This window comes from Pseudopipra pipra, chromosome 6 (assembly GCF_036250125.1).
Source record: "Pseudopipra pipra isolate bDixPip1 chromosome 6, bDixPip1.hap1, whole genome shotgun sequence".
In the NCBI taxonomy this organism is placed as follows: domain Eukaryota; kingdom Metazoa; phylum Chordata; class Aves; order Passeriformes; family Pipridae; genus Pseudopipra; species Pseudopipra pipra.
The window spans coordinates 9,641,508-9,664,063 of record NC_087554.1 but is presented as its reverse complement, the minus strand read 5'-3'; the positions used below and the strand labels follow the sequence as shown (position 1 = coordinate 9,664,063).

At 38.3% G+C, this 22,556-nt stretch overlaps 1 protein-coding gene across 2 annotated transcripts in view; it reads left to right on the top strand.

The window, feature by feature from the left end:
- Window positions 1-14,462, top strand: part of FAR1 (fatty acyl-CoA reductase 1) — a 36,952-nt gene extending 22,490 nt beyond the window's left edge. For both annotated transcript variants that reach the window (XM_064657277.1, XM_064657278.1), the window contains exons 9-12: window positions 500-671; window positions 7,244-7,373; window positions 9,343-9,470; window positions 11,486-14,462. In XM_064657277.1, the coding sequence (XP_064513347.1) occupies window positions 500-671; window positions 7,244-7,373; window positions 9,343-9,470; window positions 11,486-11,648 (593 nt within the window). In that variant the 3' untranslated portion in view covers window positions 11,649-14,462. The remainder of the gene's footprint in view (window positions 1-499; window positions 672-7,243; window positions 7,374-9,342; window positions 9,471-11,485) is intronic.
- The last annotated feature ends 8,094 nt before the right edge of the window (window positions 14,463-22,556 follow it).

The following is a 22,556-nucleotide window of genomic DNA, read 5'->3' as shown; positions in this document are numbered from 1 at the left end:
CATCAGGAGTTTCACATGAAGTCCCATCCTAATTGCTTTTTTCTTAATGCTTAAATTTGGATAAGTTGTTTAAAAATGCCATTTAAAATTCACTTGAGATGCTTGCAGAATCCTCAGTCTGTTTTTAAATTCTTCACACAAGAGATTGGAATAACCTTCTTCATGAAATACAGATGACTTTTTAAAGAGCTTTGTGTGCTTTGTAAACTGAAATTGCTGTCAGTGTTCGAAACCAACAACTTCTAAGGTAGAGAAAGAGGAAGAGAAAGAGAGAAGCTACCATAAAATATGACACTGCTACAATAAAATATGATACTGAAGATGAAGGCATAAAAGACCTCTTGATTATAGTAAGAACCAGTTCAACAGTATTTTAGGTTAAGAGCTTATCACTGTTTTGTTTTCTGTGAATTGTAGAATTGAATGCTGTAATGTTCTTTGAAAACCATTACGTTTTACATGGTTATTACCGAAGCTGTTATGCAACTTTTCTTCTCAGAATACCATGTAATTTCTACTTTCAAGAGGAATCCTCTCGAACAGGCCTTCAGACGGCCCAATGTAAATCTAACTTCCAATCACCTTTTATATCATTACTGGATTGCTGTAAGCCATAAGGCCCCAGCATTCCTGTATGATACCTACCTCAGGATTACTGGAAGAAGCCCAAGGTAATGGTGACTGGCTCTGTCTTTTCTGTTCCTCTGACTTTTAAACAAAGCTGTGCTTACGCTATGATGTATATTGGTTTTCAAAAAATTTTTTTTCTTTCCCTGAATGTTTTGTGACTAAAACTCAACCTGTTTTTTCCTGAGAACAGGTCCTGGAATTCGAAGTGACTTCGAACTTTCTAGCAAAGATGAGAATGGTTTTTGTTGGATAGTTTGGGGATTTGAGTAAACAGAATTAAAGGATGTATAGCAAGTGATGTTTATTCTTGAATAATAAATACTAAAAATATGTTGATCCTTATTTTTTCCTACAGTCCAACACATGACTGTGATTTCCAGGAAATATCCATTAGAGAATGCAATAAGGATACCTGCGTTTAGGCTTACAGATCGGGCCCTTGTATGCCAGTTGCACCGTGCACATTGCAAAGTGTTTGCATTTTTCTTTGATGTTTTGCTGAGACTGAGAGGTCAAAAACCAGGGTAAGAAGGACGGGGCTGAAACTATGTTGCCCTGCAAGGTGGTGGAGACTTGTGAAGAAGACGTGACCTGGGCACTATCTCCATTCACTAAGTATGAGCAATAACGATCCAGTGGCTGCATTTTGAAGAGATTAATGACTGCCCCAAAAATGCTGTCCAAGATACATCTCAGATCAGAATCTTAGTCAGTCATTAAACTCTAGGAAGGCGCTTGCATTAGGATTGTTGTTGCTTTTATAAACTGAAAACGGAATGGGAGACAGAGGTTTTAATTGTGGATTATTCGTGTAGATGATACGACTTGATCTGATGTGTTGGCTTGTGTCATCTCAACATTCCGTTTAGTTTATAATATTTACACCAGTATTTGCCTAACTAAAGTGGTGAAAATGGCATATCTCTGCTAAATAGGCTAAACTAAATTATGTAGAAGGAATATAAGATGTCACTTCAATTTGTTTCAGATTGGCCAAGCCGTTAGATCTTAACTCAATGCTTATGTTATGTTTTCAAAAGTATTTGTCTTCAGACTATAAAATCTCCACAGTGGTGACAGTGTATTAACACAAGTGAGTATTCATTTGCTGTCCTGTAGTCTAGGTCTGTCTTACAAGGAGACTAAAGCTCTGTAAAACACTTAGCACTGGATTAGTAGAAAGAAGCTGTGTAAGTGGTTTGTAGGAGAAAACTTCTAAACTGCCTTGGGCTCTGTTGTTCCAAGCCTACACAACAGAGTAATGCTTAGGGCAACAGTAGTGGCAGGTGTCTGTGCCTGCATAGTAATCTTCCCACGTTAAAAAGTTGTGAGATCTTCAGCTCTAAAGAAGGTATTGTACATAAAAGTTCCTAGCTTCTAGGTTCTTTTGCATTTTTTAAGTTACACTTAATAAAAATTGATAGTAATTCCCTAAAATATTTGTACTATAAATGCTTTCAAATGGTTGTGAGGGAATGCTGCCAGAATCTTGTCAGGCTTTGAAAATCTTTTAAGTATTTGACCAGTGGGAATAGAATAAAGCTGTGAATAATCATGTTGTTTAGGACACTCTAGCAGTTTTATATTATAACACTGGGAATGTTGAACCTTGTTGTTGCTTTTCTCGAAGTTCTTACCTGATGTCCAAAGATGGAATTTAGAACTTTAATCACTAGTAGTACAATTGGTGACATTAATACTTCCCAGAATAGAAAATACATTTTTACAGATATGAATATTCCTAAGTAGTTTAATGTAAGAGTGGGTGGATCAGTTTCCTATTAAGCACGAGATTTCCAGTTTGGAGAAAAGATGGAAGATTGAACTAGAACAAGCTATTGTTCAGTCACAGCTTTTAAGTTGGATACCCAGCCCACTTACAGGAAGGGAGCTTTCATTATATAGTGCTCTTCTCTCTTTTTTTAAAGCATTTAAAAATTGGAGCCTGCAATAGGAACAGTAGAAGCAAATAAATAAATGTAGTTGCAAGCAAGACGTGCAGTGTTAAATCCTAATGGAACTCTTGTTGTTTAACAATAAGGAAGTTTGAGGCAGATCTTTACTCTTGTACTTTTTTCTAGTCTTCTGCCTTAAAGTACTTTAAAAGCTGCTTTAACTGATGGGCTGGAGGGTTGTGCTACTGTTGCTGTGGTCATCCTGTCAGTTGACAGAATGGTTTTAATTACCAGGTAGCAGAAACTGCTGAAGACATGGAAACATTATTGGATATTCTTAAGCTCAATATAATGCTGTTCTGAGTGAAGAAGGGCAGGCTTAATTTAAAATGTGACCTTTTCCACCATGATTTAGCAGAAAAACTTGAGCAGTGTAGTAAGAATCTAGTAAAATAGCACAGGAAAATTCAAATACTCTGCTAAGCTGACTTCACGTGGTCAGTAGCCTGCCCTCTCTGTGCTGAGTCTGAGTACACTGAGGTCTTACATTGTGTACAATGTAAGAAAAATAAGCAATGAAATTACTGTGTAGGTTTAACTGCACTGTTATCATACAATCAGGATATTGTACTGCAACTGAATTAATTTTTAACAAGTGGAAGAAATAGATCAGGCCTGTGATCCTTCAGAACTACATGATTATGTTAGTAATAATAATTTAAAAAAAAATCTTCCTATTTGGGGTTTTCAAAACACCTGTTGTAATATGAAATAGTTCTTTTGCACCTCACTTGTGGAAGCAATGTTTTTTATGAGATGGAAATTTTTTTGCTGTTTTTGCATCTAGTTGAAGGTTCTTGACTTTAACGATTCACTGATAATATTAACAGGTAAGGGAAGAAATAATGCCTATAATATTTCTTCCAAATTTGTATGGAAAGAACATGTAAAATAAGGATTGGCATAATGAAGATTTAATATTTTGTACTGAATACTTAGAACTGTTATAGGATTGTGCAATTACATAAATAGTGTTGATAATCCTTAGCATCTGAGTTTAAACACAGTGTTGCCAGTAGCTTGCCATATATAGTTAGTTGCATAGCAAAGCTTATTAGTTGTCTGATTATCTTTAATATAAGGCATAGTTCACTCATGTAACTTTACATAAAGCTTAGCACGAAAGAACCATGTTATTTAAAAACAATTTGGTACATTTGAAATATGAAAGCCTTTAAAAATACACACCCAGCAGATCTTTCCAGTTACTCTGAAAGAACAAGACGTGGCACGGAATATTTAAAGTTGTAATTCAGGGATTTCTCCGGCAATTCGTCTTCTGTCACTGCTTCTTAGAAAGCTAAAGGGAAGGTGTGGCTGATGTATGTAGGGAGGTGTAAAGGACATAATTTCACATCTGTCATTTCATTTAAAGCTCCTTAAAATCAAAGCACCTTTCACATAGTTACTGTCTCACGAACCAGAAATGAGTGAAGAGCATGCTCTTTTTGAATAGATCAATACTTTTATTTCTCTTGGAAGTGGCTTAAATTGTTCACTTAAAGGAACTACAGAGCTGCTGGAAAGATGAGAATTCTGTAGTATGTCTTACACTTCAAAATTTACAGCCAGATGAAAATCTGAAGAAGACAAATCTAAAAGCTTGCTCTATGTTTCTTAGAGCAGTCTTTAAAAAAAAAAAGGTAAAATAGTTAGCTATTTGTAATGCTTCTGCAGAGACTTGCAGATGGACAGCCTGTAGATCCACAGAAGGATCAGTCTGTATTTAGCCTCAGGACTGGTTTTAGCCTGGAGGCAATAGGGTGTGTGTAAGACCCCTTCAAAATACAGTTGTAGCCTTAAGCCAGGTCACTTCCAGTTGTGTGGTGTAGAAACAAGCCCACCTAACTCATGGATAATTGAATCAACTTGCTTAAACTTTTTAATTCCTGTGGTGTGCTTCTCGAACTGATGTGATGTATTTAGTGTTGATGGCAATAAGGGCTGCCTAGTAGAGACAAAATTCTACTTAGAACCGAGGTGAAAGTCGCCCTGGCTGGCTGCCTGCTGCTGATGTTCAGATCTTTGAGACGGTCAGCAGGTCTGACTTTTTCCTGTCTTCAGCTTATGAAGGAGGTGTAATGCAGTGCTTGGTGTTATACTGACTGGTTATGTATGGTATGGATACTTATGACTTGTATCCAATGGCTGTCTCTGGAATATCTGACCTTCAGAACTTCGGGTTGAGGGATAAAGTTCCATTATGTGTGTTGATGCTCGGTTTTGAGTCGTGCGTGTTCCCATATGCAGGAGGAATGCGGTGCTACTGAACTTAGAAAAATTAGTCTGCCAGAGCTACACAAGTGTCCACTAAATGACACCCACTGCTGACATCTCTGAATGAGAGGCTGGTGACAGCCTGCCTTTTTTTCCCCCCTCAAAGTGTGAATTTAGTGCAAACTATCACTGAGAAAGTTAGTCCTCTTCTGCCAACTCTGTAATTGATTGAGCAGCTGAGAGAATGTGGAGACATTTGATTCTTTTGGCTGATATAGAAAGAAACTAATCCTAGAAAGCAAAACAGTTTTTTTGCTTGATGAGTTAAAAATCTGCAGCTGAGGTAGAACTTTGGTTGGTTGGTTGATTTGGTTTTTTTTGTTATCAGCTCAGCTAAGCTAAAGGTTAGTCTTTGCACTGGTTTAAATTCAGTTTAGTTTTTGTTTATAGAAAAGAGTGAAAACTAATGTCAGTGGCCAGTAACAAGCTCCTAATGTACACTTACCTAATCAGATATTCATCTGCACTATTAGTATTTTGCAGGGGCACAGGTTTTCTTAGACTGCAGTGGTGGAAGCATTTTAATCTGGAAAAGCAGCTGCATTTTAGCATAAGAACACAAACTGGGAAAGTTCAAAAGGGCAAGTTAAGTTAAATAATCTTAAGACTGTCAGTGGACAGACCTCTGCAAAAAGTCTTAAATGCCATTTGGCACTTATTTTACCCAGGCCTTTTTGCTATGAGGTCTTTCTGACCGGTGAGATCTTTGCTTTCCAGGTTTCAAGTTGTTTTCTTATTTTTTTTACTTAATTAACATGCCTTTTTTTTTTTTTTAAGTTCAACTTAGTCTGGATAGCACAGGATATGTTTTGGATGCAGATTCTATATTCCTAATTAGTTTTGCATCAGAGGAACTCTGGTCCAACTCAGCCCCCACTGTTGCCACCTTGCCCAACTGGTGAAATTATAAGCAGATTTTTGAAAGCATCTAGAGATGCCTATTAATAAAATCAGCTGAATACAGTTTGAATACAGTTCTGAATTACTCTGTAAATAGATTCCTATGGGGTTTAAGGAAAAATACTTGCTTTTTGTGTTTTAGAGATACAATAATTTTTCAGTAGCCTTGGTGATTTGTATTACTCTATTCCATGAGAAGAAAAAGAGGAAATTTTAATATACCCTTAGATACTGAGATACCAGCTGCTAGTGACAGTAGGGGACAGTAATGTGATGCAAAATACTTTCTTTAGGAGATTTTCTGGGACAATGTACTATATCCCTTCTACAAGTAGGAATGCATCAAGGCAGCTTTCAGGGAAAAATCAGTTGGTTTCTTTTGCTTCTATGAACTTTATTGAACAAAATTTACCTTTGGAAAGCAATTTCCTGTTATTGCTGGATTCTGCTTTCTTTGTCACTCCCCATATCACTCTGTGCTTAAAATGCTCAGTGTGTCCTGCTATAAGGATCAAATTGGAAGCAGTTTTCCATTTCTGCAAGATGGATATACCTTGAGCACCTGCAGCAGGAATTTAATAGCACTAGGTCACGTGGTACTAGTTAGTTCTTACTAAAATTGAGTCTCTAGCATTGTGATACTTGAAACAGTTTTCTTGTCATAAATGTGGAAGCTTTGCATCTGAGAGACGACTCACATTATTTTTTGGGTCCACTTCAGGTGGTATGATCAAAGAGAAACTTGCCCAAATTGATCCTTATAACATAATTTCTCTGTACTCCAAGTGATGGTTTTGTAGAGTTGCTTTCTCTGCATAATAAGGGATGATGGAAGGTATTTCTGCATGTTTTGAAGTAGCACAGAATGGTCATGTAACAGGATTTACTATGATCTGTCTGTGCCCTTAAATATTTTCCTGCCCTTTGCTGCTGATGGTTTTAAGCCTTGATCTCTTAGTGACAATTTTGTTCTGTTACAAAGCTCTGGTCTTGCACAGTATACAGAAAGATCAGGGAAACTTCCTGCCTTGTTTAAAGTTGTTCTGCACTGTGCAATTTGAGTCTTTCTTCAAGTCAGATTGTTCAGTACAATCAGATATTCCAGTGTGCTGAAGGGAAAAGTGTTCCATCTCTGTGTCCTAAACTAAGAGTTACCAACAGAAGACAACATATTTTTTCCCCCTAATAGAAAAGAAGAGGTGGTAACATACTGTTGCACTGGGAATTAGGATTAGGAAAAGAGATCTGTCTGATAATTTCTGATTTTGTGTAAAGATCCAGCAGCCAAAGTCCACTTCAATACTATGCAGAAATATCCTGTTGATCTTATATAATGTGCTTTAAATACAGAGCAAGATGGAATATGTTATCACGGAGGTATGGGGTTGTAGGGTAAAAAATTTATTATCTTACTGTCTGTTTTACTTGTTTGAACTAATCTTTACCCCTGTAATCTGTCCATTCCATGCCTTGGACTGTAGGATGATGAAAACAATAACACGTCTTCATAAGGCCATGATGTTGTTAGAATACTTTACAAGCCATTCTTGGACCTGGAATAATGAAAATATGACTATGCTGATGAACCAGCTAAACCCTGATGACAAAAAGGCAAGTAGCTGTGTGGTGTGGGCGTGGAGACTGAGTGAAATATAAGCTTATTAATGGAAGATTGAATAAGGACTTGATCTAGTAGTGCTGCTCAGTGTAGTGTGAAGCTAACCTAGCACAAACTGGGCACTGGAGGTTCCATTGTGATCCTTTCAGGTGTGCCAGGGCTGTGTTACAAGCTGGATCAGGGATGTGGTCAGAGATGAGGAAGGGCAGGACTCCCATGAAGAGGGCCTGATATAAGAGCCAAGCTGTTACCTTTCTACCTGCCTCACAAAATAAAACAAGGCTTTACTTTTTTGACTGCTGCCTCTTTTCTGAGGAACAGGAGGTGTGTCTTGAGGTACTTTTTTGCTTGTTTTTAAACCAGTAACAAATTTCATATACCCTTTCCATGCTTTGGCCATAGAGCCACATGTGTTCAAAGAAATTTAAGTTCTCATTTCTTTCTGAAGCACACTCTTGCTGTGTGACTAAAACTGCCCCATGCAGGGGGAGAAGTGAAACAAGTGGAATGACAGTCTGTTGAGGAAGAAGAAAAACTGATGTTTGGAAGAAGGAAAACCAATCTCAAGTGCTGTGTAGCAGGTTGTCCCCAGCTGGATAGCAGGTGCTCACCAAAGCTGCTCTTTCACTTCCTTCCTCAGCTGAGCAGGGGAGAGAAAATATAATGAGATAAGGGCAGGGAGAGATCCCTCACCAGTTACTGTCATGGGCAAAACAGACTCAGCTTGGGAAATTAGTTTAATTTATTACCAATCAAATCGGACTAGGATAATGAGAAATAAACCCAAGTCTTAAAACACCTTCCTCTACCACTTCCTTCTTCCCAGGCTTGACTTTGTTCCCAATTTTCTCTACCTTCTCACCCCACAGTGTCTCAGGCCCCCCCAAATAAGTTTAATCTTCCCTTTATCTGTGGCTTTGTTGGTTAATATTCAGCTGAATAAAAATCATCATTTACAGTTTTAAACACTCAAATTCCATTTTGCATTGGAACAGTTTTGTCATTCTTAAGCTGTCTTTCCTATTGAACTGTTTTTCCCAATCAGTTCTGTAGTTATTTTGAAGAAAAGCTGCCAAATTTCTAGATAAACTGCCTAAAAGTAAGAAATATAATACCTTTTGATGATTTTTTTTGTGTGGAAGGTACTTCCACCCCTTCCTGCCCTCTGGTCTCTTCCCAGCAACTTGAGTTCAGGAAAAGTTTCAAAAACAACGCCCCAGAGCTTTGGGCTGTTCATGTTTTCAGATAGCTGAATTGTCAGTGAGATGTGCATACAGCAAAAAAGAATTAGTGGAAATAATAACTGAACTTTTAACATTCTTGCTATGATGATGTGTTATGAAAAATAAAGTTTGAGGGATTCCAGTAACAGAAGTAAAAGGCTGTTCAGCATGAATGTATTTTATATGACTAGAGGTGCACCTGACCTTTTACTTGCAAACAATGCTTATTACAAAGAGAAAACTTGAGTTGTGAATTTTTCACAGTAACTTCCTCTGCTGAGGAAGACACTTGTATGGTTGTCTTTAAAATTTAGCTGTACAGCTCTAAGCACAGCTAAAAGAACCCTTCATTTATCAAACAGTGAACCTGGCACAGAGCATAATAGAATTATTTAGTTGCCTAAAATTAAACAACATAATAGAAAACAGTTTTTAGAGTGGAATTCCTTACAGAGAATCGAAATGGGAAAACAGTTCACTTGGAAGTGGAGTGAAGAATGTTACTGCTGAGGAGGGAAAATAAGGCATGAAATGGTTGAAATTTGAAAGAGATGATCTAAGAAGCTGGTGGTCAAGTCAGAAATGGGATCTAAATCTGGATCATTCTTAGGATTAAGGATAGGATAAGTTTCTTGCATCAAAGACAAATTGGAATTATCTGGAATAAAGACATTTATTTTCCTTTATATAACAGGCGAATTTTTAGGCAACTAACAGTGAAAGCTTTTATTTTGTGCAGACGTTTAATTTTGATGTTCGACAACTACACTGGGCAGAGTACATGGAAAATTACTGCATGGGAACAAAGAAATATGTGCTGAATGAAGAAATGTCAGGCATCCCTGCAGCTAGGAAACACTTGAATAAGTAAGTATAATTTTTTATTTTCCTCTGTTTATATTCTCTGTGTCTTCCTGCCTTTATCCAGTTTCGCTTTTCCATGTTATGACTTAATTTTTCTTTGTAGCACCTATTGGTCCTCCACAGTTCTTCTGTTCCAGTCCAGTGGTCTGGAACATTCTCTAAAGAAGTTCTGTTTGTTGCTCCCGAGTTGCTCTCAGTATTATTAGTTACAGTGTTAGTCTGGGATTATGGTTGTAGCTCTGATCACTGGTGTGTGTAATGTAATCCAGGTTTCTGATTTTACCCAGGTATCTTTTGGAAGGTAAAAAGGTACACGGTTACACAGGGTCAGAATAGCTTGTTCAGGAGGTTTAATAGAACAATAGTTATTTCTTCTGGAAATGTGACCTTTTGAAGCTGAGTAAACAGGCAGAGACTCTCCACTTCAGGGCAGGACACTGATGTTGGTGCTCTAAAACAGCTTCCCTTAGCCTTTCCTCTGTGGCTTAATTCCTCCAATTTGAGTGGGTTGCTGCTGTCCAGAATTTTACTACCACAGTTGCCCTTGTTTTGTTCTTGGCTGATTCATAAAGGCAGTTGTAGAATTTCTGATTTGTCTCTTTTAAGAGTGGAATAAAAGTAATTAATCTTGTTCTGCAATACTGCATCATGTCTGCTACCCTGATAGCACAAAGAGAAACAATCTAGGTCATGACTTGTGTTGTCATTCTGAAGACAAGGATTTGCAGTTGCAGAGTGTTTTGATGTGTGAAATCACAAATACACTTTTGAAAGATGGTATCTCTGATAGTGGTGGGAATAGTTCAAGAAGTGTCCTCTTCTGATTTCTTTTTTTAAATTAATTTAGGTGCTGTTAAAAAGTGCATAGGAGTTATCATATAGTTGCCATTCTTTGTACAAAGGATCATATTGAAAATAACACGAGAAATAATCTTGTACTGGAGCAGCATCTGGTTGCCCCAGCTCTCAATTTATAAGTGGATTTCTTTGCAAGAGGTTTAGATTCTAATATATGTTTACTCTGAAGTATTAATTTGATCTCTTGTTACCATCTAGGTCTTAACTCTAATCTGAATTTGAGGAGTCCACCACTTTAGTATTGACCAGATTTGGCAGCCTAGGGAAAATGTTTCTCTAGGGTAGATTTGATCCTCAAATAGAAAAGGGGACTTGGCTTTTTAACACAGAAATTTAAACTGTTTTTTTTTTTTCTGCAAATAAAGTGTGTAGAGGAACATAGCCCACCTGTAAAACAAGAGCAGTATTTCCTTAAAAAGAGCTGCCTTTAAAACACAAATTGTCATGATCTCCTGAGCCACAGAGATTGCTCTGTTTCTAAGAAATCTGAGCAAATTCTGGCTGCTGTTTGTCTTGAAGCTTTCATCTCTATATGTGAGAAACTTGCTTAAAAATCACAGTTGCCCTAGAAGCTTACTTAGTTTCTCCTAATCTTTAAATATAGTTCCCTGAGAACTAAGGAGTTTAAAATTGCAGTGAAGATTCCAGATTCTGTGGCTGGAAATGTGTCTGGAAAATCTTATGAGTTTTGTTTGGTGGAGTGTGGTGGTGTCTTTTTTGTTGTTGTTGTTGTTGTTGTCAACAACAGCAGTTGGAGTTACTTCTACATGTATATGAAGTTCTAAATACGTGGTGGGGAGGAAGGAAGTTTGTAGTGTAAATATTTCCTAGCTTTTGGCAGGGTAAGTTACCATGTCTGTGACCTTGGCTTGAAGAGGTTTCTATCGAGCAGCTATAAAGCAGAAGTACATGTTGTTGGCTCCAGGGCTGGCTCTGTTCCTTATTTTTCATTCCATTCCACTTTTCAGCAGTGAGAAACCTTCTCTGTTTGGTCCTTCACTTATCCACTTACTTACACTACGAGTTGCGTTAAGTGAGTGATGAACCTCGAGATGAACAGATGAACAAATTCTACACTAGCAGTTAATTTTTAGTGTGTCCTTTCTTCCCTCTGAGTCCTGGTGCCTTGGCTCTTGATTATTCCTTTTGTTTTTCCCCAGGTTAAGGAACATCCGCTATGGCTTCAACACAATCCTGGTGATCCTGATCTGGCGCATCTTCATCGCGAGGTCGCAGATGGCGAGAAACATCTGGTACTTCGTGGTTAGTCTGTGTTACAAGTTCCTCTCCTACTTCAGAGCCTCCAGTACCATGAGATACTGAAAAAGAGAAATTTAGCATTAGGACATCTATGCATATGGTGGTCTAACTGCACAAAACCTGTAACATGTAGTCATCTCACATTTTGTAAAAGCATAATTTCATCTTTTAATTGGAGTGCGAAATAAACGGTATGGTATCTGTGATGTTAGTTGTGTACCTTCCTGGAAACAGAGGAAATAAAATGGTCAAGTGCCAGGTTGAATTGGCATGAGACAAGCATTTGGGTAACTTTAACTCTTTGACCTGGGGAAAACATATTAGACCACTGACCAACATAACTGTGCAATTTGGAACGTGTTTGATTGAAATCTGCCTTAACATGATTTTTTTTTTTTCTTTTAAGTTTTACTCCACATTGAGCAAGATAAATATTGACTTAGTAGATACTAGCTGCTGTAGACCTATTTATTTGAAATTCTTCTAAATTACAGAGGGTTTTGCAAGTTGAAAAAGTGTATAAATGATGGTGGATCTCCTGAAATAAAAATTGAGGACTTTTGTAATTTGTCTTTACATTTTGCCACTTCTTCCCTTCTCCTCAAAGTAGGGATGCAACAATGGTGCCTCCTTTGCTTTAAAAGAAAAAAGAAATTAAAAAGTGAACCAACCTTCTTTATTTACTGAAGGGCCTTTTGTACAATCCGGGCCTCAGAATGCACTTGGTGATTCAGTTCTATGCTTGAAACTGGCTGTGTCCAACTTGCATTTATGTTGGCATGAACAGTTTGCTTCTCTGAAAGCAGAATTGATTCTATCATTGAGCAGATAAAAGGAAATGTAACCCTGAGGGGGGCAAATAAAGTCATTGACTGTCCTCTTTTTAATGATTTTTTTATTGGGAACACAGAGCCAGCACTTGATTGTTACACTTCTGACTTCAAAGGGTAAATATAATGGAAAGCAATTTATTATGCTTAGTTGCTATTTATATTACTGGTAATAGTAGCTGGAAAACTATAGACTTTCATTAAGAGATATACCTGTTTTTAAGTCGTAAGCAATGTTAGCAAATACTTTATGAATTAACAATTTTTTTAAATCTTTGAGCTATGAAATTTGATGCATGGACAACACCAATGCTCAAGCACACTTTCCATCCCTGCCCTAGTGAACCTCATCATACTGGGCAAGCAGAGTAAGATGCACCTTGCTTCAAAATGATTAGATGTTAACAGTTCTTCCATCCACCTTTTAACTTAAATTATCAGGTTTAAATCTGAAGAAATCTGGGGGTTTTTTTTCTGCATGTTACTTTGTTTCAGTAGGGAAAACATCTGTAAAAATGGCAAGTTGTAAGAAAAGATTGAATCCTTGTTTCTTTAATCCAAGGCAATACATGAAGTTCCCTTTAAATTTTGGTTGCACAGCATTTGGTTTGAGAACACTGTAGTGTTCCTCTAATTGATGCACTGACCAGCACCCTTGCCCAGTATTTGTTCATTAAAATCACTTTATACTGATGAATTTGTTCTTGAATCTGCCTGGAAAGGCAAATAATGACTTAATTACACAAGAACTACATTATGCTTGCCCTTGGTAGCTTTTTGTCCTATTTGAATTAAATATATAAAGAACTTATTTTGCTATTTTTCTGAAAACTCTTACTTTAAAGAGAACACCTTTCCTGCAGGTGTATATCTCATTTTGAAAAGATAATGGCTTCCTTGTTGAAGCTAAATATTCTGTAGTAAGTAGTTAAGCTGTAATTCCTTTTTAAAATGACCTGTGTATATATAAAGCTAGTGGTGAAAAGCCTAAATGGTCTAGGACCACACCTTGTGTGAGAGACCTCTGATTGTGGCTGAAAATAAAGTAAGGCTTCTGTGCTTGAAGATGTTACACTTTAACAAATACATTAGGTGTATTACAGTTTTAGTTGCCTCCCCAAGTATCTTACTAGCCCTGGAAGTATGCTTAAGCATTCCTGAATTGTAGACTTTTTTCAGAGGTGCCTACTGTCCAATTACACCCCTTGTCCCATGATGGCACATGGCTGAAGTTTGCAAAAGACAAGTACATCATATTCTGGAAGTTATTCTGTGAAACAATTCTTATGAAAACTTATGAATTTTGGTTGTTTATAAACATTATGATGTGATACTTTTAATGTTGATTTGTTAATACTGAGAACTATGAAGCCAATGAACTGCTTATTTCTGGTCTAAAACACTGCTTAGAAATCTAGTCTTTCAAATAAGTAACAAAGAGAAGGATTACTTTAAACATAAGGATATTTAACCTCTACTCTTTAAATATTTGCCAATTTAGAAACCCATTTTTTCCCCTTTTTGGAGACTGTTGTTCTGTGCCCTATTGGTATCTTACACGATTTCATCAGTCATCCTATTTAGCTGCCAGTAGATTCAGTGTCACATTTATTACACTGGTTTTGTCACTTCCTGTGGTCAGTCTGTGAAATTCTATCTGAAGCTCTTGGTTTTTTCCCATATCAGGGCCTTGTCCTCTTGCAGTTCTTCACACAGTGTTTGCACATAATGGATGTTGGTCAAAAATATACTGGAACTATATTTTGGTACATGGAGCTCGACTCACTGTTTTGACTTGCAAGTTACAGGAGGGGTATCAGTTGGTTAATAGGAAGAAGATCAGACTGAAACAACATTATCACTTAACTGTTACTGGTATTTAAATTTGGGACCAGGAAAAAAAAAATTACATTTTCCTGTAATGTTCTCTGCTGTAGGAACATGTTTGGAAACAAATGCTAAATCTGTGAGCTTTTATAAGACATAAACAGAAATATTGGGTGCCTTTGTTTGTAAACCAAAAATAAACAAATCCCTTGAAAGTGTTGTTACAGTGTTGGTTCTGTCTTTTTGTGCGTTCAGTCTAATTTGTGGAAAATAACTGGATAATGTAAATACCAGCTTAATATACATGAACCTGCCCTTTGTGAGAAACTATGAAGTTCACGACTGATTCTGCATTTAAAAAAACCCAAAAAACCCCAGAAAAACCTTCACAAGCACAAACCAAAAAATAAACCACAACCCCCCACAGCCCCCCAATGGGGGGTGATATCAAAACACAGGGTGAGACTTGCCTAGTCATGGTGACTTTTTTGTCTGTTAGCTACTTTTCTCCTTGCTGTCACTGCTTGTTCATTTGTAGCCTTAGTTTCAAATTTACCTAAATAGCATAAACCATCTGCTTTTTCATATGGTTTAAAAGGGTACTGTGGTTTTGCAGAAGCTTTAGGATTAATATTTCAAGGAATCACAAGCAACTACAGTTATTTATGGCATCTACATTTTGTGGTGAGGGAGGGAAAGGTAGCATTAAGTTAATGCATCACCAAAATGCCTTGTTTTTTTTGATTTTTACCTTAATTTCTTGGAATATCCAGATTTCATGGATTCTTCCTCCTTTTATCAAGAACACAGTTCTAGAGATCGTGCATGATCTGTAAGCAGTGGTTTGGGGTCTGACAGCTTTAAGCATAACCTTTCCTTTAAGACTAAAACCACCAGATATAGATGGTTTTTGTTGGTCTCAAAGATTCATAAGTGGAAACAAGGAACAAAAATGTTTTAAGATGTTTTCTTCATAGCACAGTATTACATCCTACATTGTTCAGAAACAAAGAACAGGTTTATAAAGGTAACTCGGATCTGAGGAGCAACCTGCACCGAGCTGGGAAGTAAAACCTTGATACTATTTTTACTTGTTTCCTGATGTGCTGAGCAGACGTCAAAACAGAAATGCAGGAAAGTCACCAAAGAAGTGCTGCTCTGGAGAAATGTAAGTGAATTGCTTTAGATGTATTCTTGTTGTTTGCCAATCTTTTTGTGCTGAAGCATGTGCAGTTTTTGTGTAGCCTGGAGGCATTCACTGTGGTTTGAGTAAATCTCCAGGAAATGTGAAATAGCTCCAGTGGAGCTGATAGGAATTGTCTGCTCTTATTTTCAATACGTGCCTTACCATCAGAAATTGAGAAGGGAAGGTTGACAGGTCTCACTTTTCACTTTAAATTCTAGGTTTTCTTCCTCTCTTCTGGAGCGTTCTTCAGAGTTTCAGACCACTCTGTCCTCCTTTCTGCCTGCAGATGACTGAGTTAAAGGTTGTGTAACCAAACTGTGAGCTGCTGCTCTGCCATCTCAAACTAAATTTAACCCTGCTTCCACTTTCAAGATATTTATAAACACTTCCCTCCTCAATGTTATCTTAGTACTTTTCTTCAGTGCAGAAGCTCTGGCTTTCCCTGCTCTGCAACTAATATGACTCACTGATAGTTAATTAGTAATTATGCAACTGTCTTTTCTGGAATATGGAACAATGACAGCTTTGAGCAGCTTTTATTCTTACTCTGGGAAGCAGGAGAAACCATGACTAATTGGTGAAAGCAAAAGTTCCAACACATTAATGCACTGATTAATACTGGAATGCTTGGAGCCATGGGCCCTAGGTAGGGTGAATGGGACTTTTTACTCTTGATTCGATTATAGCCATTAACTGCAAGTGTAGTGGTTATTACCAGAAACCTTTAATCTCATTCTATTTGAATTGTTATACCCTTCAGGATGGTAATTCTGTAGCTACTACCACTTCTGAAAGATTCCTGTCCTGACATGGAGAAGCAAGGACTCTTTTGCTTCTTAATGAGCATATGAAAAAAAATAAACTTGCTGTAGATTCTTTGAAATGAAAAAATTATAACCACCACTTAGTTACAGTTTTCTGGGGTGTAGAATGAACATTAAGTCTTAAATTGCCCTGGCCTCATGTGGTTAGAGGTTGTGCTATGTCCTCTGTGTGTCCCGTCTCTTCTGTAGAAACAGCAATCCACTCCACCACCACCAGAAAGTAATTATGGTGTTCTTGTTTTAATCAACAACCATCTGATTCACCATTTAAGTGAAAATGATTCAGTATTTAGCCACTATTAACGTTCATGTATCATGTCAGCCTTAATGCAGATTCAAGATGGCATAATTGAATATTTTTATCTTTATGAAACTCAACAGCTCATCCTTTCCTTCGTTCCTGATGAAATTATCCTAGAACTGGATGTCCAGGGACACAAATAGTTATGCTTGCTTGTTTTAGGCACCTAACTTGGGTGGAATTCAAGAATCTAAAGCTAGGAGACTTGATTTCCTTTAGTATACAGCTTTCTCAGTATGATTCAGAATCATAAGGCAAAAGCTTAAAATAAGCAGAGACTTTGCAAAAGCAGTCACGTTGTGGGGGGAGAGAGAGACCTGTGGAAGCAAAAGGAAATGGTTAAACTAAGGGAGAAGCAGGGTGAATATGCTTAATATTAGTTCTCACGTTATGTATGTGGAATTGACTCTGTATTGGCAGTGTGTTGTGTCCTGTGGTTCTTGGTTTGCAATGTGTGTAAAGCTTGTGGTCCAGGCAGATAAATCAGACAGCAAGTTAACTCTAAGGGAGCAGGTGTGTCATCTGGCTCTTCTCACTTACTGTGCTCTCCTTATTCAGCTTGCAGATTCAGGTCCAGTTTGGAGAGGCACAGCAGCTAAAGAGCTGTTTGGAATATTGCTGATAGAGTGAAAGTTTGTGGAGTCTGTGGAAGACAAAGTTTCTGCCATTGACAGGATGGAAGTCTTGCAATTAAAGTTACTCAGCCTAAAGTGCACGTTAATTGCTCCTGTGAACAGACTCACAATCTGTTCAAATAGGCTTTAAAAAATTTCTTGTACCCTAAAGAGGTAATTAGTTTTGAACAAATTAGGCTAGAGCAAAAGGACTTGATAGCTGCTGTAAGTTCTTAGCAGGAAGAATGGAAACTTCGTGATCCACTTGGCTGTGATGTACAATTTCTTGCTTCGTGTTCCTTCAAGGACTTTTTATTTGATATGCTTAAGTTTTAAGTTGTATTATTAACTCAGTTAAGTGTAATTCTCCAATATGTGAAGTGACTTTTCCTTTAAGAGAGACTAGTTGGTTTTTGTTTGCCTCTGTCTTTCAAATCCATCTTACCTTTCCTGTTTCATAAGGGCCCTGCCAATTTAGGTCAGAAACCTGCTATTTGCTGCATGGTGCACACAGCTCATAGTTTCAGAGTCTTGTGCCTGGTGATGGGGGTAGAGATCCAAGTCTGCTTCAGGTCAGAGCAGCAAAGCCCTGCTGAAGCTGTTGGGCTTTCCCTTGAGTGACTGAGTTAACAACACAGGTGATTCTGTTCATTCACCCTCCTCCAGGCCTGCAAGGGAAAGAGCTCTCTTGCAGAGACAACAGTGAGGGACCCAGAAAGGGATTTCTCCCCAGCATTCTGTTTTGTTTGTTTGCCTATAATTACCTACTTAGCACAATCTAGTGTAGGACTCCTAATAATCACCTTTATCCTCTGTATCAGTGGCATTCCAGTAGGCTGCTTCCATGTTTAGGTCTTGGCTTTCATCTCCCCTTGCTGAAGAGACTTTTTAAAAAGGAAGACCACAGCTCTGGATTTAAGTGTGCTTCGGTAAGTTCTGCTATGTTTGGAGTATTTTATGGAGTGTTAGATTGCACTGAGCAAACCTTTGTTTTAATCCCCACCCCAGATGCCACCACTGGTGCCTCTGCTCTTGCCACCCACCCAACTTGAGTCGAGACAAAAGATTGTACACTGCTGCTTGTAAACAATTCATTGGTGTCAGGCACTGTAGACACCAGGGAAAATGCCACTTTGGTTTTTTAATACTATTAAATTCTAATTCTTGGAAGCAAACGTAAGGCTTCTAAATTTGCCTGTGATAACACACTTCAGTCTAAATTATGCACCTACAAGGTTAGTGGGGAGAGCACGTCTCACTACTTCTCAATCCAGGTGTGTGGTTTTAAGTCACAGCTAATCTCTCCTTGTCAGTGACACCTGTGGTTTTCCTCTGTTAAATATTTGATTTGGAAAGAAAAACATGCAAGGTAACTTCCACTCTTTGTGACTCCAATTTAAAACCAAGTCTATCCATTTTTAATAGGAATGTGCTGCACTTAGCCCAGTAAGTCACCTTTTGGATAGGTTAGCTGCTACTTTGCTGGTTTCTGCATTCCACATGGTTTCTGCATTTCAGAGCCAGTAGGTGCTTAGCACCTATATGGGAGTTCAAAGAGCATGAAATATGACTGGAAATTCTGCAGATCATTAGGTGGCTGAAGATATTTTAGGAACTTACATTCCAGTAGTGTTCTGTGAAGGCTTTTTTTATAGCAGTCCTCTGGTTAGACAGAGAACAGCTCCATGTTTTCAAATGTTAAGCGATCTCACTGTTTTATCAGTCTCCACTACTACTGCAGGGAAAGTACTGATATGAGTTAAAGCATTGGTAGTAAGTACTAGTTATATATGAATTAATGAGTTAAAATATTTCTAATTAGACTTGATAGAAAGCAAAGTGCTGGAAAAACTTGGAACCACAGAATACAGAAGCAGCTGGTGCTTTTCTCTTTAAGGGTTATTCTAATACCTATCAAATAACTTTGCTTCTAATTAGAAATTCACTTTTGTAAATGAAAAAAATGCTAAGACCAGAAAGCAGGTGCAAAAACATCAGCCAGTTCTTCTTGGCACTTCTTTTGTTGTTTTAGGCTTAAACGCAGCCTTGTCACTTTAGTCCTTCTGGTAGAAACTCTTGGCCTTTGTGCTTCTTGTCTTGGTGAAATGTTATTACATTACAGGGATCAGTTTTGCTGGCATAGAAGCTGAATGGGGAATTTGGAAACAGATGCTCCTTTCACTTGTGGTAGCCCTACAGGTGCCTGGCATGCAGGTTAAGTAATTAACTTCCTTATGTCAGATCATGCCTGACCTTTTAGGGTTAAGCTGGGTATGTTGGTGGGATGGTAAGACAACTTGCCTGGAAGAACCATCTCTTCAGGCACTTCAAATTTAGAAGAAACATGCTAAGTGGAAAGGCAGTGTCACCTGCACACTGAAAGTCACAGCCTTCATAATCCTGAGATGTTGTCATCACATCAAGATATTTTTTGCATTTTCTGTTATGAAGCTATTAAAACATGACAAGTGAAGATGATGACTTGGATTGTGACAAACGGTTATGATCTTTAAATCATGAAATCTTGCAGGTCATCTTTCTCTTAATTCCTCTTCCCACTCTATGAAACATTGAGTGGCTCCTATCTCAAGATCACCTTCTTATTCTTAGAAACCCAGGTGGGAGAGTTTAGAGCAGGCAGTTATTAGCATGTGGTGCTGCAAAGAGACACAGGTGTAGCACAGTAACTGCTTGGGGCTTTAGAGCAGAAGATGAGTCTCACCTGGGCCTCCAGTGATGCTGAAAGGATGGGCTGCCACCACTCTAAACTGAGGGTACCTGTTGTTAATCTTCCTGCCCAACTTGTCTCCCATGCCTTTCATGGGATTTTCAGAGTTGATTGCTGCTGCATCCTCTCAGTTGCTCTCCTAGAAAATGTTGCTTGTTCTCTTCAGCAGCAGCAGTTTCATAGGATTCCTTAGGATTTCAGTCACAGATGGATGTGGACACAGACTGCAGGTAAGAGAAATGTGCAAATAGGCAGTTTCCTTAAGGAGAGAGCAGAAAAGGCTCCGAGGTTCCTTTGAATAGTGTCTTGTTTGAGCTGACTTACAGTGAACTTGCTGCTCTGCTTGTTCACCTTTCCTGTATCACCCATGTGCCCCTCTGTGCTGACTTGTACACACTTGATTCCAGATGGACAGCCTGCTTCCTTCCCATCCCTGCATATAAATAAAGCATTTGTCCTCAACTTCAGGCCTCTTGCAGCCATAGTTCTTCTGATTGCAGTTCTTCTGGCTTTTCTTTTTTTAATTGGAGTGTGTATAGTTGTGACAGGACAAGGGGGAATGGATTCAAATGAAAAGAGAGTAGGTTTAAATTGGGAGGAAGTTCTTTGCTTTGAAGGTGGTGAGGCACTGGCACAGGTTGCCCAGAGAAGTTGTGAATGCCCCATCCCTGGAAGTGTTCAAGGCCAGGTTGGATGGGGCTCTGAGCAACCTCTTGAAAGGTGACCCTGCCCATGGCACAGGGGTTGGAACTGGATGATCTTTAAAGTCCCTTTCAACTCAAACCATTCTGTGATTCTATGATGATAGTATCTTTGTGGGTGTTCAAAATATTTCACAGCTTCTAGGTTCTGTAGAACTTCTTGAATGTCCTACTAAATAAATGGCCAATAGCTGCTTTTACATCTCCTCAGTCCTTCAGTATCCTTAGCCTAGTTAGTCTGGTGGGCTAGTACAAATTCCTAGACATAGTCTGCCAGGGAAATATCAGTGTGTGTTCATGTGTACATAGCCAGCACTCCAATTTGTAAAAACCTGATTTTTTAATTTTTTTAATATAAAATGTGTGAAGTGAAAAACAACTGGTTTTACTTTTTTTTTCCTTTCATCTGTTTGTAATATTATGTCTATTAATTATTGGGTTGTATAAGGCTTCTCAAACTGTATATACAGTGCACATGACTTCTGTGTCCAGCCTTCTGGTTTATTGCTGGGTTTACATTCACTGGAAATAGTATTTTTGACAGAATTTTTGACAGAATTCTATTTAGAATATTCAGGTATATTCACAACAGATTTGAGTTCTCACATTTCTTTGAAGTATTAATTGTGTTAGTCATGTTAGGAACTTTGCAATTTGAAAGCATTACATAATAATTCATAAAAATTCCCAAGTGTCTAATGTGTACCTGTCTCATAATCTCTATAACTGTGTACACATGTATAGAGAGCGATGCATATAACCAGTGTTTCCTCTTCTGTGCTTGTTCCTGACTTCTAGTTTGCTGCTTTCTCTGCTCAGTTCCTCTTGGAACTGAGGGAAGAAACACTCGACCACTACTATTTTCAAAGTGTAGCTGCTTTACAGGAAGGCTAAATATAGGATGGCTGTGCTGACCTGTGCCAGCACTTGGGGGCTGAAGTCCTGCTCAGTGGATGCCATGGGCTCCACACTGTATGAAAGAGCCCTGCTTGGCCTGAGAGGACACAAAGCTAGTGTGGATATTGCATTATTTGCTGTTCTTTGGGGCTGCTGACTGATGCTGTGCTGTGGAACAAAATGCTCTTAAGTTTGTGTCCACTGGTGAGCTCCCAAAGGAGGCTTTTGAAGTGTGCTCAAGTGGTAGATGCTCAAATGTTAACAGATTTTCCAAGCTTATCATTTACTGGGGGGAGGGCACCAGAACTGAAGTGGGGGAGCATGGGTTGCCATCAGTATCTTGACATAGAAGATGGGATTTCTGCATCCTTATTGCAGGAATTACTGCTTGAGACTCGTCTAAAGCCTTCTGTCCTGCTACCCTGTGATAGCAAGAAGTACCTGTGCATAAAAGGAATGGGAAAATGGTAAAAAAGTGTCCGATTTTGTACGACTGGGTTAAATAAAACTTACAGAGCATGTGGTAATGTTTGCACCTGTCTGAAAGAGGGGTGGAAAATGAGAGTTGAAAGGGAAGGTGGATGATGAATCACTGCTCTTAAAATCTTTCTACTATTGTACTTTCCTTTAGGGTGGAAATTATAACTGCCATAGAGACTGTGTTTGTAAAGTAAACACCCTTACTAGGTTATTGCCAGCACTGATTTTTGCTCCTGCAGGAATTGGTTTTAGTTTTGGTTTTTTTTTTTTTTGGTAAAATTGCTGTAGGGTGATGTCTCTCAGGCTATTTAATTCTGTTCTGCCAAAATGAAGTATCTGAGGAAAGGATAAAGGGTACAAAGGCTGTAAGTGAAATGTTGGTTGTATTGCAGGTTTTGAACAACAGACTCCTGGCTGCTGGCTGGGATGTCTTGGAGCTAAAGTAATTTTGAAAACATGTGATGTGAATTGATAAGCTCTGCAGTAGATCTAACTGGTCACACTTTGAACCCTGTGTGTTAGTAAGCTCACTAGAAATGTAATATTCAGTGTTCTGAAGCAGTGACATGCAATTGCCCTCATT